Source organism: Chelonoidis abingdonii, chromosome 3 (assembly GCF_003597395.2).
Source record: "Chelonoidis abingdonii isolate Lonesome George chromosome 3, CheloAbing_2.0, whole genome shotgun sequence".
Classification (NCBI taxonomy): domain Eukaryota; kingdom Metazoa; phylum Chordata; order Testudines; family Testudinidae; genus Chelonoidis; species Chelonoidis abingdonii.
This window is the reverse complement of record NC_133771.1, coordinates 170424007-170443809: the sequence shown is the minus strand read 5'-3', so window position 1 is coordinate 170443809 and position 19803 is coordinate 170424007. Positions and strand designations below refer to the sequence as shown.

Below are 19803 nucleotides of genomic sequence, written 5' to 3'. Positions count from 1 at the left end.
ATTTTTTTTTTTCATATATAAATATTTTTTGTCATAAACCAGTGTGACTTTTTTCTTTCTTTCTCAAACATATTCAATATATCTGACTAGTTTGATAAATAGCACCAATTGAACACATTGAAACTAAAAGATGCATTATGATGTACATTATTCACCTCATATTTTTCCATGCATGACATTCATGAATGACAGAATCCCTCAAAATTCTGTGATGTCACGGAAAAACCATCTTACAAAAGCAGCTTATCTATTTATCCTCACTGTTTAGTTGTATCAGGTCCTACATGGCCAAAGAGAACTTGTAAAGGAGTGATGTACAGGATGGAATAAAGAGGAAAAAGAAATGATGCAGAAATTAACCAATGCACAACCAAGACCAACTAAGGGAGAACATGTATCAAAATCATTAAAATCGCATAATGTTCAATGCATTATTGAACATCGTGGGTTTTTAATTACACAAGGATCAAGCATTTTGATCTGATGAATCAGCTGTTGAGGGAGTAAACAATATAAGATGAGAGGTTGATCTCTAAGAGATGTTAGAGGCCGAGGAGATAACAGAAATTATTGGATACATCTTATATAAACTCTGATCTAAAATGCACATGCATAGCAAGATTATTTTGAAAACTGATATTCTCCAGTGGGCAGGGTATACTTGGGGAGAGGGACGAAAATATCCATTAAGATGAATAGGTCAGTTCACACCTCTGAGCTATTTTGTCTGTCAGGCTATATTCATTTCCTTGGCATGTTCCTGATTCATCTGAGAACATCTTATTGAAAGAATGAGCCATTTCAAACCTCTGCAATCCTCCTATGCTGGACAAGGTTGTGCAGAGACCCTTCCCCCTACACTAACCCCTGAAGTACAGTCTGGGACACCTCCCTTTTAATCCCCCCCTTGCTGCCTTCAGCTGGTAGATATATCCCTCACAGCCTGTCAGTTACCACTTGCCTTCCTCCCTGTAGTGCTCTACTGGAGGCATGGAGAGGCCAGAAGAAGGGCAGAGCTCCTGACTGAGTGGCAGTGAGTTGTTTCCAAGGAATCTTTTGTGCCCCCTAATCACATCCCCTCACTACTAACATTCCTCAAAAACAAAGAAAATTCACTTCTGAGAAATGTTAACTCTGAGTTAAAGTTGACCAGCAGTGCCTCTCATCCTTCCAGAACATCTGTACTTAAACCTCTGTAAACCAGGGAATAGAGTTAAGGCAAAACAAGCTTGAATCTCTGAAAACCAGGAAATATTGGGTACACACCAGCCCGTTAATGCATTGTTAACTCTACTTTCTTTGACCAAATCCCTCATATGCCACTAACACATTACTCATGAAGATGGTACAGAAGACTCAAGTAGCAGACCACATTAAACATAGTACGACAAAATCCAACACCCTTTTGCCGACAAAATTTGAGTTTAGATCAGGCATAGTGAATAGGAACTACCTATGTCTGGCTTACACTCAAACACCAAGCCTGCTCCACACAAACCACCCTAAGCTTCCAAAATGTTATCACTCATTCACTGTTGTTCTGTGGCTTCCTTCTGAGACATTGCCTTCACTTACTACTCACTTAGCCAAGGAGACCAGTGTCATGCATGCCACTAGACTGCTGACCTTCCCCAATGGGAAAAAGAAACCTGATGCTCACATTCTTAGTTCAGTAAGGGTAAGCATGAGAGGTTCTTCCCAGCTCCAGAGGGGCTGAGTTAAGGTTGTTTTTCAGGGCTGATATATACCTTAACTCTGTATTTACTGGTTTTCAGAGGCTTAAGTGTAGATGCATTTGACAGAGCCGCCCAGAGGGGGGGAGTAAGTGGGGCAATTTGCCCCAGGCCCCAGCTCTGCAGGGGCCCCCATGAGCATGGCTGAGGCTCCCTCCCTGGCACCATCTCCTCCCCTCCCCTCTCCTGGAGCCTCAGCCCATCCAGCAGCGTCCCGGACAGCTGCAGCATGGCTCCGGTGGGGCCTCTGAGCCCCGCCTTGCTCAGAGCCGCGTGGTGAGGGGACGGGGCTGCGAGCTCCAGGCTGAGCGGAGGGAGCTGAGCTCATGGTGGAGCTCTCAGAATCCGCCCCCTGACCACGTGGTTCTGAGCGGGGCAGAGCTCAGGCTCCGCTGGAGACACACTGCCTCTGTTGAGCGAAGCTCTTGGATGCGCTGAGGATCCGGGTGAGAGGGGAGCCAGAGGTAAGGAGCCAGGGCTGGGAGGCATTGGCTAAGGGGCAGGGAGTCCCTGGAACAGAGAGGGAGCAGAGGTTGGATCGTGGGCATTCCAGGAGTCTGTCAGGACTCAGCGAGGGGGTGATAGGGGTTGGGCCAGTCAGGGGACAGGGAGCAGGGGTGGGGGTCCTGGGATGGTAGTGGAGGGTCTCTGGGGGACAGTGAGGGGGCAAAGAGCAGGATGGGTCAGGGATTCTGAGGGGGGCAGGAAGTCGGTGAGGGTTGGATAGGGGGCAGGGCTAGGCTGTTTGGGAGGCACAGCCTTCCCTATCCTAAAACTCATTTAGCAGTTTGAGGCTTGCAGAAGAGCCAAGCTGTTAGCTTTTCAGTTTAGGGCTACCATCCCTTTCACTTCTCAAATGCAAATTATAGTTTATATTTAATTTCAGTGCCATAGGGAGATTCATGTCAGGGGAGGGTAGCTTCATTTAAAATTAGTCACTGGGGGAGGAATCACATGAGAAGAGCAATATCCTACACCACCTACCTCCTTCCCAGCCCTACCAAAGGAGACCCGCCCCCTCCCCTACATTTCCTGAGACTCTAGAGGGGTTAATTCAGTGGTTCTCAAACTTTTGTACTGATGACCCCTTTCACATAGCAAACCTGTGAGTGTGACCCCTCCCCTTATAAATTAAAAACACTTTTTTATATATTTAACACTATTATAAATGCTGGTGGCAAAGAAGGGTTTCAGGTGGAGGCTAACAGCTCGTGGCCCCCAGTAATAACCTCGTGACCCCCTGAGGGGTCCTGACCCCCAGTTTGAGAACCCCTGGGGTAATTTAATTTTAACACCCTATGTCCATTCACATGCCTGTGCTATTTTGAGCATTTCAGTTTTCACAACGTAGGGCTCGTTCCCCGATTTGGAAACAAGCTCAAAATGCTTCAGTTCATGGAGTATGTAACATAAGCTATACTAAGACAAACCACAGTAAACTGTCTCCAGTTGGTGGAGGGACTCCATGGAGCCAGTCTCTAGGGAAACAAATAAATGCATGGAATTTAAGACCCATTAATGGGCTATAGCCAGGTGGATAAGGAAATTGCGTGTCCCTAGCCTCTGTTGTTCAGAGGGTGGATAGGATGGCAGGAGAGAGACACTTGATTCATTGCCTGTTAGGTTCACTCCCTATGAGGGCACTTGAGCATGGCCATTGTTGGCCGGACAGGATACTGGGCTGGATGGATCTTTTTGTTGACTCAGTGTGCTGTTCTTATATTCTAACCTAAATGACACCCAAATTATGGAGACAGATATTGAGTCAAGGAAAAGCCAGCAGGTTATCAGGAAACTGGAAAATCTCTGGCTCAATGGGCTCAGGCGTTTGGTCACAAGTGAGGTTGGTTCAAAAAGTTTGGATTTTTTTAAGCAGAATTTTTAATTGTTCTTTAAACAATCAAACACAGCAAGCAGCAAGATATTTGGCACACACTTCTGAAACCTCAAACCATATTCACCCCCCCCACCCCCCCCCCCCCCCCCCCCCTGGTTATGGCAGACTAATTTCAGATTTTCAATTAAAAAAACCACAGCAAATTTTGAAGGAAAGCAGATGTTGTCCATGATTTTTTTCTGCTTTTTAAAAACCCCTAGTTTTCGATCCAGAAACAGTTTTGACGGCACATATTTGTCCAACCCTTTTAATGAACTTCAGTGCCTTTTAGCACTAGCTGATGCTGAGAACCAGTGATATCTTGTAAAGAAGTTTTCTCAAAACTGGATTTGTGCCGAGATGCAGAAGGTTTATTTTTCCCAGGACCTCCCATTGGAGGGGAGCAAGTGGGGCAATTTGTGCTGGGCCCCACAGGGGCCCCCACGAGAATATAGTATTGTAATTTTTTTTTATGGAAAGGGCCCCTGAAATTGCTTTGCCCCAGCCCCCCCTGAATCCTCTGGGCAGCCCTGGCATTTGATGTTCTGGAAGGATAAGAGGCACTGCTTGTCAGGATCATGACCAGGACGTGGGTTTTCGGGCTTAATGATCAGAGCTATGGGGGTTGCCAGGCCTGGGGTTTAAAGCAGAGCTGAGCTAGAGTCAAGAATCAGGACCACAGGACACTTGGGTTTGTAACTGAGATTAGAGCCAAAGGCAGAGACAGGGATCAGAAACCGAATGCCAGAGGCAATGGGCTAGCAAAAGATGTGGTCAGGAAATGGAGCCAGGGGTCACCACCAGTGGTGTCATGGATGGGTAAGGGCAGGAGCAGGGTGGGCAGGTAGGCACAGGTTGGATGGAAGTAAGAACAGGTGCAGGAAACACGTTGAGCAGCCAGGGAACACTGGGTACTGCTGGGTCAAGCAGTAGTTTAGCTCCACCAGTCAGGAAGTGCAGACCATCTGACAGCGCCTGTCAGAGTCAGCTATGCTCAATATGTTGCTAGGGCCTGGTCTACACTGGGGGCGGTGTCGATGTAAGATATGCAACTTCAGCTACGGGAATACCGTAGCTGAAGTCGAAGTATCTTATTCCAACTTACCTCCCATCCTCACTGCGTGGGATCAACGTCCGCGGCTCCCCGTGTCGACTCCACTACTGCCGCTCATGCCAGTGGAGTTCCGGAGTCGACGGGAGCGCGTTCGGGGATCGATATATCACATCTAGATGAGATGTGATATATCGATCCCCGAAAAATCAATCGCTACTGCCGATACGGCGGGTAGTCTGGACGTACCCTAGGAGACTGACATTGCTGAAGCTGACTCCTGACCCTGCTGGTCAGCCTTAACTCCGTGTTAACACAATTTTTGGATAGTGAATTATGCATTCAAGACAAATAGGGGCTAAAACAGATCTTCCATTGCTTTTTGAGGTGGTGGGGAGCAGAAAAGTGTGCTCTGATTGAGTCTTACCAAGAAAAGATCATATTGTCATATGACAATATGATCTTTTCTTGGTAAGACTCAATCAGAACACTTAAAGATGTTTTAGAAATGCATGGAAATTTGCAATAGTGCCTTCTCAATCAAACTGGAAGCTTGTCTTATCTACAAACATGTCTTCTCTCATCATCTATTTCAAAACGTTACAGATCAGGGTGGGTGACAGTATGTCAGTGGGTGACGACAGAGACCTTCTGCAGGCACATACCCATACTTCTGATCCCATAATACCCAACCTGATGAGGCTTCCTCTACTGTTAAATATATTCATTCAAAATCCAGTTTCCATTACCTCTTGTTTAGCTACTGAGAGAGATTATTACTGTTTTAACTGGTTTCCTGGCTTTAATCTCCTGTATTGATTACAAAGTGTAGGATAACTTTGAAAGGTAGTGCCACTGTAGGAGGAAGAGATCTTTATAATCTGATCTCTGGTGGATCATATTGACTGGTCTACAGATAACTTAAATTACACCTAATGTTCAGCCAATATTCCCTTTCTTGGAGTGCCTGTATTTTCTGTTGTGGACTCTCTCTTCTTGCTAAAGGTGAGTTCTTCAGTGTACGTTTTCTGCCGCTGAATTTTGAGAGCACTGCGTCACCTCTTGGCACTCTGTACTACCTGGCACGTCAATGACACTTAAATCTTGTCGGTGGTACTGGTGCTCCTTCCCATTCCTGGCACTCACTACCCTGAAAATTTCACTAGTCTTCATGGGACTCCTCTGTAGCTGATACAGCTGGAGGAGGTTTTGCTGTACATTTATTTCATGCAGTATCCTTGATTTCTAATCATGTTTTTTTTTCCCCTGTAAAATTTGGTAATCTACAATAGGTCTCTCTGTCATCAATACGAAGAAATTCTACTATATAATATAATGCAAGTTTTTCTTTTGGAATGTGCTTGGATATAACCTTCAGGCACAGTTTTTGCATCCAATATTTACTATCAGGCCTAGAGATGCTGTATTTTCTCTCAGTCAGGTTAATGATCCTTAGATCTACACTGTACAGGTTGGAGGATCCAAATAAATAGAAAGTATATTTTACATGGAATATTTTTGTAGCTTTGACCCAGCCACCTCAAGCCTCATCTTTTGCTCTGGTTTGGCCTCGGTTTTGGGGTAAAAACCCAGAAAGGCGTTGGTCAAAAGTTTTGAATTCCATGGGAGATAATTTCAGTAGAGAGCATTACTAGAGGAATGTTAATGTTTTAGAACATTTTGTTTTTCCAGTTTGAGCCAAATCGTGCTTTCTTCACTCACACGAGGATTCACATAGAAATAAATACAACTGGATGTGTGGGTGAAGCAAATAGCTTTGGCCTTATGCAGTTAGTTAATCCTTCCTGAATGTCCAGGCAATGGTGAATTAGTTCTACAAGGTTGTCAAATTATGGAAACAGTCTGATTCTTCTCTTATGGTGTAACTCTGTTGTAATCAATTGTTAACAAGGGGGCAGTTAGTTCCATAGTACCCAGAAATTATCCCATCTCGCTCACACGGGGTATTTAGCTTTATTTTGGTTTAAGTCCTGCAATCTTTATTTCATTTTCATTTAGTCAGTACTCCCACTGTAGTAAATAGAAGCGTTGTCTGAACAAAAATGACAGGGTTTCACCTTTAGAAATTATACACTATTCTGTAATAGCTGCAGATCAGATGGTACGTACTATCTTTTTTGAAGCAGAAATTCCCATTTGTAGAATAGGGTCTTGTATTTGTCATAGGGTAGCTGGTCCCTGTACACAGACTAAGCCTGGCTCCCCTGAACTGGAGCAGATGAATCCAATCCAGCCAATTAAGACTGTGTTTTTCTATTTGTTTGCTAACTTCCTTGCAAAGAATAGACATGGCAGAGGATGCTTTGGAGCTGGGAAAAAGCATGGCCTGGTGACAGTTCTCCTTCATGCTTTTCAATATTTAGATTATGAATACATCTGTGTTTAACTCTTAATTTTTTGCACCCTACAAAAAGTTCTTTGATTTAATTAAATTAAATTATTATATTTATGCTTGTTTAATATTTTAGTTTTTCTTCTCAGTAAGTAAAATAATACATGTATTTCACAGACCTATTTTTTCCTTTTCCATTTAAAGTTTTCTATCTCCCCCATACCTTCCGCTGTTGTTGCTAATGAGTGTGTCATCTAAAAATAGATACGTTCATCATTGAATAATATTTTGTATCTTTCTAGATTGGAGGCCAATGTAATTGTAAGAGACATGTGTCTGGCAGACAGTGCAATCAGTGCCAGAAAGGATTCTACAATCTACAACCGTCAGACCCTGATGGCTGCAGTCTCTGTAACTGTAATACCTCTGGGACAGTCAATGGAGATATTACCTGTCACCAATATTCAGGCCAGTGCAAGTGCAAAGCAAATGTTATTGGTATGTGTAATGTAAGCGTTTTCAGCCATATTTCTTATCTGCTAGAAATAAAACATTTGATTTCTAAACTGAAAAATACAGTAAATTTCTTTTGCTGAAGGCAGATTAAAAAACCGAATGAAATTAACTGTCTAAAAATTACTAATTTAATAATTCTATCAAACTACAGTTTGAAGCTTAGTTTAATCAACCCTTTAGAAGTCTCTATTCCATAGCTGCATTGGCTCACATAGCTCCATACTAATAACTCACAGAAATAATATTAATTTGCTTACCGGGTAGATGTTTCTTTTAGGAAATTAGCACTTTTTCAGAATGTTTTCTACTTAATGAGTTCTAAGCAAATCGTTTCCATGCTAGTTTTCTTAATAGACCAAAATAAATGGATTTTTTTCCCCCTCAAAATATTCTGTGCTACAGGGTCCCTTTGTGATAAATCTTTCCATTTTTTTTCTAGTGTATTTCTTTGAACTGTTCCTATGAAATGCAAAATAAGTCAACATTATTCCACAGATCATGAACATTGCTAGGGTTAGTTATCAAGGGCCACATAATTTTAATTTTGTAATTCAATGCCAAGCTGATTATAATAAACTACTACCTTCTGTGTTATTTATCATTTTTTTTTTACAAGACGTGCTTTTTTGTTTGTTACTCCCACAGGTATTTTTCAGAAATTAGATTTGATTATAGCAATTTATTACTTCCAGCATATTTGAGGGGAGCCACAGCCACATAAGGACAAAATTTATCAAGTGCCCAAAACACACAGTGTACATAATACACTTTGAAATATTGATATATGGGAATATTATGCAAGGAGAATTTCCTGATAAAGTGAGCCCTGCATGGTAACTGTACGTGTCTCAGGCTCAAAAAAACCCTATACCTATTTATCATTCAAACTATTGGTAATCTGTATTTTTTGAACCAACCATGATCATATGTTAATACTAAAAATACTTTTCAATGATCAGATCTTAGGTAATTCATATTTACTAAATTGTGAACAACTGCTTCTTCCAGACTTCTAAATCTCTGTTAGTGTCCACCCATATCTTTGTAAGAAAGAAATATGATAGCTGTGGGGTTAAAGTGAATGTCTGAAAAAGTTGAATTGTTGTGAATTTTTACAAGTTGTTGTTCTTTGTTCTTTTGTGGCTGGAATTTCCAAAACAAGCCAATAAATAAATAAATACATGAAAATGCACCTTTAAAAGGATTTAATCCTGAGTAATTCTGAGCTTCCTTCATATGGAGTGCTGAGTGCCTTTAACTCTTGTTGTCTACAGTGGGGATTAAAGTGTGGTCAACATCCCTCAGGAGGTGCTCAGGATCCTTGCTGGATCAAACAATCCTGATTTTTTCAGTGTAAACAGTTAATGCATCTTAAAATTGAATTTCCTACATTAAATAACAATTCTGTAGTATATTTTTTTTCATATACATTTGGGACCTGATTTTGGATTCTTTGTATATTCCCAAGCTTGCTTTGATGTCAGTGAGAAATTGGGTGTGCAAGGATTGCAGGATCAGACCCTTGCTTACTTAAATTATTTCAAACCTTTTACACTATCTATGAAAGTATTTGGGATGATTTTTCTCTTCACTTAAAAATAAAATCTATGGGGGGTGGAGGAGAGGAAGATACATAAAGCCCAATCTTGTAAACATGTATGTACATGCTTATCTTTAAGCACAGTTGTCTCGTTGACTTCAGTGAGACTACTTGTGCTTAAAGTTAAGCATGTCAGTAGGATTGTTTACACAACTAACTGTAAATACTCTGCTTTCCCTTGTTACCATGTGTAAATAAATGTTATTTACCAGCTCCTGTGCAGTGAACTTTATAAAGAAAAACTACCTCTTTAAAATGTAGGTTGAATTATTTTTTTAAATTTGGTTTACAAGTAACCTCAGTCTATTGTCATTTTGTCTAAAGAAATGTGATAACAGAAAATGTAACCGTGTACTGCAATATTATGGAACGTGAACTGTTAGAGTTAACACAACTGTTAAATCTTACTAATGATTCTATCACCAGTAAAATACATTAGCACCAATAATTTTATTAAAGTAGGTCATTCATCTAGAATAAAAAGGTAGAAGAATGTGAATTAAATGCCAAGCGTGCTAACTCCCCCGTACTTGTTAACATTGAATGTGATGCCCTGTAGGCCTTCCTCAGTATCGTTAGGAATAGATTACCTGTCAGGAATATGTATGGCATATTCAAATAAGCACTGCGCATATTTTTAAAACTGATATGATATGAATCCATGTAGACCAATTTTAATAGTTCAAAATGAGTCATAATTCTTGTTAACAATACAGTTATTTTTAAAATTTGCAGCAATAGTGGGCCTTTTTTATTTTCCTTATTGAAATTAAATGATATGCCTTAGGTGAGCCATTCATCACTGTTAAAGGAACTTGCCTTCTGTTGGAGTTCTCAAGCTTTTATCTATGTATATAATGCATTTCCTACCATTTCAAGACATGCTTTTCTACATGTGAGTTTCTAAATGTATTATATTTATGGATTTTTTTTTTAAAGGAGGGGAATATTTTGTTAGTATCAAGGTTTTTTTTTTCTTTTACTGGATGCCACAATTAAACTATCGTATCATAGTGAAAGATTTTCCCACCGAAAACTAACACACACACACACACACACACGCACCTGTGAGTTAGCATTTCTCAAATAATAATTTACTTTGCTTTCTGGTGAGGTAAATTTTATAAACTAAAATTCAGCTGCAACCCCTGAGGCAGGGATAAAGCAATGAATTTGTAAACAAAACTAACAGAGCTACAGGATGAAGTTTGAAAAAAAACAATTTACTTTCTAATGTATTGTATTAACTGAATCATACATCTAGACAAAAGCATTATTTCATCTTGGATTATAGAAAACATTTTCTGTATCCCATAAAGACTCCTAATAAACTCTGGTATATAAGTGAAATCAATATTAAAATTGAGTTATGATGAGTAAAACTCATCAAAATTAGTCTAATGTGCAGTGTTCATGTATATGTCATCAAAATGAGTTGACAGCCCTCAGCACAACTTCTGCCCATCCATTTTGTATCATCTCTTGTAGTTAAGAAGATAGGTCATGTAACAAGTGGTCACCTACATCACATTTAGTTTTTGCCAGAGATTTTACAATGTGCTTGAGGTGAAAATAAATCTATCTAAAAAACTGTTTATGAAAAACAACAAAAATCTTATTATTTCTGAAATATAAACATACAAAAATAGCTGTTACACTAGCTCCTGCTGTTTTCTGTAGTTTTGTGCAGCTACCTCATTGCTGCTGCTATTAAAAATTGTTGTGGGAAAGAACTTTTTTTTAAAAGATCTAAAATATATAGTTTGTATTGAATTTCTGTTGACTAAATTGAATGTCCCCCCTCCTTTCTCCTTTTATTAACAACTTTTTCTCTCTTCAGGGCTCAAGTGTGATCGTTGTAATTTTGGATTTAAAGTCAGCAGAAATTTTAATGAACATGGATGTGAGCCTTGTCTGTGCAATATCTATGGCTCACTGAACCAATTCTGCAACCCTTTTACTGGGCAGTGCAATTGTAAAGAAGAAACCAAAGGGCTTCAGTGTGATACCTGCATGGACAACTTCTTTGGGCTAGATGCTACTGGCTGTAAGACTTGTGACTGTAATACCGCAGGATCGCTTTCTGGAATGGTTTGTGATGCTACGACAGGGCAATGTGTATGTAAACCTAATACTGGAGGAAGACAGTGCAATGAATGCTTAGATGGGTATTACAAAGTACAACAAAATAATTCCTTAGCCTGTCTGCCATGTAATTGTGATAATGCTGGTACAGTAAATGGCTCTCTGTTGTGTGACAAATCAACAGGACAGTGTTCTTGCAAAGCTGGTGTAACTGGCCTTCAGTGCAATCAGTGTGTGCCTCATATGTACAATCTTACCATTAGCAACCTTCTCGGCTGCCAGATTTGTGACTGTGACTCCCTGGGGACATTAGCAGGAACAGTTTGCGACCAGATCAGTGGACAGTGTATATGCCTGCCTAATCGTCAAGGAAGAAGGTGTAATCAGTGTGAATCAGGTAAGAAAATCGGAAGAAAGTTGCTTGTCACACTCTGCAGTATTCCAAAATCAAAGCTGTCTTTTCCATTGTTATACTGGTCCTTTTTCATAGGGCTTTAGCCCTGATTCACCTCCAATTTATACAAGTTTGTTTTTCATACTTGTACACCTCCACAGACATAAATGGAGTTACTCCTGATTTGACTGGTGATTTGTTATAGGAGTTGCAGCAAATGGAGGTCTTGAGGAAGGAATTGAAAGAGTTTCCTCAAAGTTCAGTTCAGGAAGGGTCTTCCATGCATGAGCGGTTAATATGGAGGAAGTTGTGGAGACATTTGTAGGAACAGTTTAAGAAGGCTGGCAAAACAAATTGTCCGATAAGTGCATGTGATTGCACCATAATGTTGGGGACATGCAGATTCTCACAAGGGCTAAGCAATGATTGACCTTATAAGCAGCTGAAAATGCAACTGGTACATCACAGAGCATTGAAACAATTAAGGAATTTCATTCTACATTACCGTAAATTGAGTTTATATCTGAGTTTATGATAGTGGGTAGCACTATAATTATCTTTTTATTAATTTTTAGAAAACAGGTGAATATAATGAAACCCCATGTATTATTAACCTAATCTGTGTTAAAGAGAGAGATTTAGTTCAAGTTAAATTTATAGGCAGTTTGTTAAAGTAGCAGTGCACATTAGAAGGTACATTAGAGCCTCATTGGTCTTAATATGCCATTCGATAGCTTGAACATAGGTTAAAAATGCAGCTTAACCTCCATTAGTATTTTTTTTACATTAATTTAAATTATTTTAGGTATGTATACTAATAAATATAGCACTATTGTGGTTTTTTTTCATTCCTTCCCCAGTTCTATCTGACCTGCCGACACTGTACAGCAGGCACTTAATCAGAGAGCAGGCTGGGGCTAGGTAGAGGAGTGATGTCAAGGCTTCCTGAGCCAGTGACCCACCCTTGTCCTTGAAAAGTGAAGGCAAGGGTTTATGTAGATCTATAAAATGTCTAATTGATAGTATGAACAGAATAACATGTGGAATAACCTACATGGCACACCAGAGAATATTTTCATAGACTTATTTGTTTTTAAAAAAATCTTGTTAGGAGAAAGTAATTTGTCTTGTTTTACTAAGAAGTGTATATAAATGTGTAAGTGATTAGCATTGAGTTTACTGCTTTATAGATGAGTTTGATTCCTTAACATTGTAAGGGCCCCATCTTGTACTCATTGTATTAAATAGGAGTTTTTTGTTGACTTCAGTAGTTTGGACCCTAAAAATATCACCTGGCCTAGGTCTTATACAGCTCTTTTCATCAGTAGATCTCAAAACACTTTTTATGAAGTGATCCAGTATCATATACCCATTTTACAGTTGGGGAAACTGAGTCACTGAGCAATGAAGTAACTTACCTCAGGTCACCCAACTGGCCAGTGGTAGACCTGGGAATAGAACCCAGCTGAACCAGAGTCCCAGCCCAGTGCACTGTTTCCTGGACCACATGATAGATGCTGATATCAGGGTACTTTCAAAGGAGGGAGGAGAAATTTTGATGATGTACAATAGTAACCTGAAAAAGATCTTTGAGGTGTCAATATTAGATTTTCACTGTTGTAATAATGAGGGGATTTTTAAGATGGGGAGTAATGTGGAAGAGGAGGAGAAGGGTAAGAAGGCAGGAAGGAATACATACCAGTGGATGAATCACTTTGGATGATTGAACTTAATCTTGCAGTTTCTAGATCAGCTATTGAAAAAAACCCTGAGAAACCCAAATCTGCTAAGACAACATACTAGCCCTGTATGTAATAAGTATAACACAGTGAGTTATAATAACATAATAAGAATACCCAGCTCTAAAGAGTATGCATTCTTTAAAATATTATTTGTTTACAAACTGATCTGATGATAATAGTGGTCTTGAATTATGGAGCAATTTCATCGGTTTCAAATAATCTAACAATGTCCTTTGGCTTTGCCTTAGGCCAAAGATGACAAAATATACTGCAAGCATATCTGTAGCCATCACAGACTAATTAAAAGCACGTAATTAATTAGGTAAAAATGGCAACCATAAAAATATATTAAGAGTAGGTTAGATTGATGGGACAATGCACCTATTTTAACTCAGTTTCCTGAATAAATTTACTCGTGATTTATAGCATAAACTCAAGTAGTTTTAAGTGTTCTAATTTCCCAGTATATTTCCTTAAAATAAATTCAAGTAAGAGACCTAAAATTAGCCACAAAAAAGATAATTTGCACTCTAACTTTCAAAAAAATCTCTATTTGATGTGATTCAAAATCTCAACACTTCCTCATGCCTTCTCGTCCCGTTTTCTCACCTGTGGAGAAAGGAGATCAATTAGATACGTTTCACGGAGGAAGGGGAGAACTGAGGAAACCTCAGGTCTCCTGGTTTGTTGTTGATTTATAAAGAATAGTTTTCTTGCATAGATTTTTGTTTTTGACTGAAAAAATATTGAAATTAAATACAACTTGAGGGAGGCACTGTTTGCTCAGATATTTTAATTAGTGCCGTATGGAAAGGAGAACCAACCCTTTTTAAAAGAAAACTCCTTTTTACTTCACACATGAACTTAATGCCTATTAGAGGCAGTGAATTTACAGCCCTGAAGAATTAAAGCCTCTAGCCACAAAACAAGTACAGTAGTATTTGCCCTGGACCTGTCTTCACTCACTGTGTACCTGCCCTGTCAGCACACTTCCCTGCCACCCTGACCTAGATGGGCAACCTCTCCACAACCATTCAGGCCTTAGAACCGGTGCTGAGCAGAGGCCTTGCAACAGGAAGGCATTTAGGAGTTTTTCGCTAACCATAGACCACAACTTTCCATGCAGCCACTCAGAGCAGGTCTATACCACTGCTTATGTCGATATAATTTATGTTACTCGGGGGTATGAAAAAACCACCCCTCGAGCGATGCAAGTTACAGCAATGTAAGCACTGTCCTCACTGACAGAGGGAGACATTCTCCCAGTGACATAGCTTCCACCTCTTGCGGAGGTGGAATAATTATGCAGACGGGAGAACTCTCTTATGTCGGCATAGAGTGTCTTCACCTGAGGCAGCACAGCTGCACCAGTGTTGCTCTTCTAGTGTAGACTAGTCCTCAGACTTTGACTTGAGATAAAATTTTCAGACGTGCCAATGACATATTTTTAAAAGTGCCTAAGTAACTTTAGTCTCACATTTGAAGTGGGACTTCAGTCCTAAGTTGCTTGAACTAGACACTTCAGCTAGTTTGGAGAAAACTGACTATAAATCCCAAGCAGCCATTTCTTAAAGCCTCTCCCCAAAACTACTGTTTCTGGTTAGCAACAGATGGGTGAATGCCATGAGATGCTACACAAGACTACGAGGAAACTAATGGGTTCTGCATATTACAAATGTTTTGGGCAATTAGTGGGCTGTTAGTCTCTCAAGACTAGATATCAGGGAACATTGGTTAGCGAGAACCTCCTGATGCAAGGTAGGACTGAAAGGGGATGATGCAGTTCACTGGGGCTAGAGGTTCCCCAGCTGTTGATAAGTTGAGGGATTAAAAAAAACACAACTTCTTTCATTATTGTTTTTTTTCCTCATTCTCTGCCCTTCTCTTTCCCATCTCCCCATCCTACAACTAGGGGAGAGCATCTCAGTCAGATCCCTTCCTACCTCACCATTGCAACTGACGATCATATACAGTGTGCCATGGTTAGGTGCTGCCACTACTAGCACAGACAGAGATCTATTCTGCTCCCGCTGTGTGGTGATGCAAAATACTCACACAGTATGCTACCTTTGTCACCAGCCAGGAATTCTGGTCTCACTGTCAGGATTTCAGTTGCATTCCTATTCTCTTGCCATGCTGGCCAGGATAGTGCTTAGCCCAACATGTGCAATATCCGTTTGCAATATGATGCCTCTTCTATCTTGTTTTTTGATGATCTAGGACTACATTTTTCAAAAGTGACTTCTGGGTGCCCATACTGAAGCACTTCAAATGGTCCTAATTTTGAGAGAGCAGGCACTGACCACTTTCTTAAAATCAGCCCCCCCCAACTTGTCTCTTAACTGGGTATCCAGAATCAGAGGCACCCAAAACTGAAAGTCAGTTTTGAAGATTTAGGTCTTATTGTGTATATTCAGAACTTTGAAGTGTCACCATGGCAAAAAGTTTATAAATGATTAGTAACAGAGAGAGAGTGCCAGATCCTTACCTGCTCTAAATTGGCATAGCTTTATTGACTTCAGGATTTAGGATCTGGCCCTAAAATGGTAACCTTAACTATAGAGTTTGCTGCTGTAACAATTTATAATAAAAGATGTTCCTATGAGCAAGTCAGTTCAGTTGAGATTCATTATAATACTTTAGACTTACTCATTTATCTGTTTCTGTCCTTTGTCACTTGTAAATGTTATGCTAATTCACTAGTGGATAAGGATCTGTCTTTTTCTAGATTCCACTAGGGTCCGTCTAATATTAATGTTCAGTACTTTCTCAGCAGATTATAAATTAGATACCTACCAAGGTGCACTGACCTTTTGCGTGAGGTCTAGGGTTAAACTTGTTTCCTATATTCCAGCTATACTCTTACAGTGAGTTCTTCATTGTGCTCGAGAGTGACATTGCTGGGAAATGGCCTCCTCTATTTATGTACAGGACAGGTACTATACTGTACATGCAACTGCAGTTTGAGATAATACATGCTGCCTCACTAATAACTTCAAGATATTCAGTCTCTGTGATGGCTCAGTTCTGGGCCTCTCTGGAATAAAGTGCCAACAGTATGGTTGTTTTATGGTGCGAATGTGTGTTAACTGGAGACTGATATCACTTGACTGTCCACTTGAGATTTATCTCACTGAGGACTAGAAGCTAAACTTGAACAAAGACTTGAGCAGTAAAATTCTAATGTTTTCAATTTGTTTAGTTCTTTTGCTATTTTGGATATGAGCTCACAGCACAACATTGCTGCAAAGAAAGACAATTCCACCCTGGGGGTGTATATATAAAGGTATCACTTGTAAGAGAAAGGAAATAATGCCTTGGTTAGATAGCACATTACAATGCAATTTTGGGCCCTTCATTATAGAACAGGACATCAGAAAGTTAGAGGGAGAGTTCATGAACAACTGAAGAACTTGACTAAAGAAGAGAAGCTTACTGAACTTTATATAATCAGGGAGGAAAAGTGACTAAGAGATCTATGAGAATGCTGCAAGAGTGTATGAGAGGAGCGGAAAAATTTTCTCTGTCGTGAGTCATACCATAAAGAAAAATGTTGACAAAGGGATGCCCCCTCCCACCCAAATATTCTATTTTTGTAAAGCATTTTGAGATGTATGGATGAAAAGTACTATATAAGGGTTCGGTGGCATTCTTATATTGGAACTTGCTTTATTTAATATATTTATTAATGGTTGGGGCGAGGGATAAACAGTGTGGTGACATGCAATTAACGTAGATATGTCAGGACTAGACAAGAACGCTAGGAAGACATCACAAAGCAAGGAGAATGGGCTGCACAATAGATTAAATTCATTGTTGACAAGTGCCAAGTAATGCATATTGCAAGAAATAATTTGAACTACTCATACACAGTACTAGATTCTAAATTAACTATTGTCACTCAGAGAAAAAGGCCAGGGCAACTTAAACCTGATCCTCTGCTAAATGCTCAGTGGGGCAACCTACCCCCTCCTAAAATAACATTAGCATGCATAAGAAATGAGAGAGGAAATAATGTTATGCTTATGAGAAGCACACGGGATCTTTTTAGGGAAAATGCAATACGCCGCGTTTATTGAAGATAAAACAACTGGCATATGCATTCAATCACATATATACACACACACACACACACACACACACAACTGTCTTGCCAGTCGATGTTATCGTTACCAGTCCAGAGTCCGGATCAATCTAGTGGCCAACTAGGTTGATCATGGGTAGGGAGGAGCCGGGTTCTGTTGGTTGTGACATGATGCTCTGAGGAAGTCTTGGCAGCATGAACCCAAAGTTTCTTGGCAAGGCACCCTGCTCATATAGTGATTTTTTTTTAATTGGGACCAATGAGTTTTGCACTGCTCTGCTGTAATTAATTGTTTGAGAGCTTGGTTGTTTTTTTTTTTAATTTTTAATTTTGTTTTTTTTCCTTACGTTTTTTAGGGAGTTACCCCATGCTAGTTTTGATCACAGCTATTTTGTTCCCATTGATAGGTGCCGGTCTTATTTTCAGAGTTGTTAATTTGCCCTTGTTGACATTTTAGTAGGGGTGTGTTGTAACCTTCTGGCGCCCTTGTGTCTGTCCTCGGTTCCTCCCTAGAACATTTGGTCCTGTAAAGGCCTTTACACTTATTTTCTAACACACACATTCCTCGTTCACACACAAAACAGAATTGATTTACACAGAACATTTGAACAGGAACATCAAATTGCAATGCAAGAGAAAAACGATTACATTCTTTTACTTATTTTAAAATGCTAAATCTACAACAAAGTGGTGACCCTAAATGGTCTGTTATCCCTTGAAATCAGCTCAGAGACAGATTCTGGCTGATGCATCTCTACCAATGGCCCATTAGGCCATTCCTTTCTGCTATTCAAAAAGAGTGGCTGGCAGGATATGATTAAATCATACACCAATACATTTAATTCATGCTACATTATTATTTATTTTTTATCCTAAATTATATAAAATACAAACATAAAATCCTACTACTACATGTGTGGTACTACTTTACTTGAGTTCAGTATTCAGCTCTGGTCCATGTCAAAAAGATTTAGTAGGAATAAGAGATTCAGAGGTGGGTGACGAAAATGATTAGAGATCTGGATAGACTTTCATATAAGGAGAGATTGATAAGAGAACATGGTAGAGGTATATCACATAATGCAGCGTTCCTCAACCTTTTTCGTCTGGCGGGCACCAGACGACGAGCCATGGAGGACTGTGGCGGCGACGAGCATCCGCTGAAATGCTGCCGACAAATGGTGTAATCCAGAGACGTGGCGACACCTCTAGATGACTGTTTATTGATGGGAAGCAGCATCATCCAGAGGCGTTGCTGCTGAAATGCTGCCAAATTTCAGTGGCATTTTGATGGATGCTCGTCTGCCGGCCAGTGCGAGGGCACACTTAGATGCCCTGGTGGGTGCCATGGCAGCCATGGGCACTGTGTTGGGGACCCCGACACAATGAATGAGGAAGTGAGGGTCAACCAGATGCTTCTGTATATCTTTTTTTCATAATATCAGAACAAGAGGATGGGGGACAAAACTGAAAGCAACCATTTTAAAACAGAGAAAAGAAAACTTCTTACACAAAAACTAATCAGCCTGTTAACTCATTGTCTGACTATACTGAAAGGAAGACAGGAGACATTTAATATGGGTTTAATCAGGCCGCAACTTTATTATTTGATGTCTGGGACTACCCGGCAGATAAAAGTGTACAGTGCAGATAACCACCTGTTTATTCAGTAATTACCCCAGGGGGCTTTTACCAGCTCCCCTTCTTTTTCCATCCAGGTCCCTCCAGCAAATCCATTGCTGGGACCTTACCATCCACCCCCGCTCCTTGTAGGAAGGTTAAAAATGGGGGAGGGAGGTTGGCTCTCTGCCGTACCAATCATAGCAGTCTCCAACCACTGCCCGGTTCGTTCCTTTAACAAACACCTTTTTAAGTCCTTTTCCAAGTCATTTATCTGGTCACTGTAAAACTTTCCTATGGACATTCACCCTACACTTAAATAATGTACTGGACGTCCACCCCACACTAAAATAATGAATTGCCACATATAGACTATCGTCCTTCATGCCATGCATGAACAAAGCCCTTCCCGAGCCCGCTGTGGGGAAGGTGCAAAAATCCCAACTGCACCCAGGCCTTTTTTGCAGCAGTTTTCTTCTCCCACTCCCCCTCAACCATAAAGCACTTTTTCTTTCATTTGGCTAGCCAGCCAAATACCCCCTGCTTAAAGATGCAGTCATTGCCACAAAGTGCAGAGGTTAGTAGAAGTTAAAAAAAAAAAAAGGGGGGTATTGAGATATTTATATGGATAACAGGAACATTGACCACACAATGTTAGACAGGATGGTTTTCTTATTAAGGTAAGTTAGCCCTTGTGTTTGGGGGCATAAACCAACCACTTAGAAAATTTTAGGAAGGAAATTCTTCAA

General features: G+C 40.1%; 1 protein-coding gene across 1 annotated transcript in view; it reads left to right on the top strand.

Moving 5' to 3' along the window:
- Positions 1–19803, top strand: part of USH2A (usherin) — a 622140-nt gene that overhangs the window by 88765 nt on the left and 513572 nt on the right. The window contains exons 11-12 of the mRNA XM_075064332.1: positions 7316–7511; positions 10970–11611. Of these exons, the coding sequence (XP_074920433.1) occupies positions 7316–7511; positions 10970–11611 (838 nt within the window). The remainder of the gene's footprint in view (positions 1–7315; positions 7512–10969; positions 11612–19803) is intronic.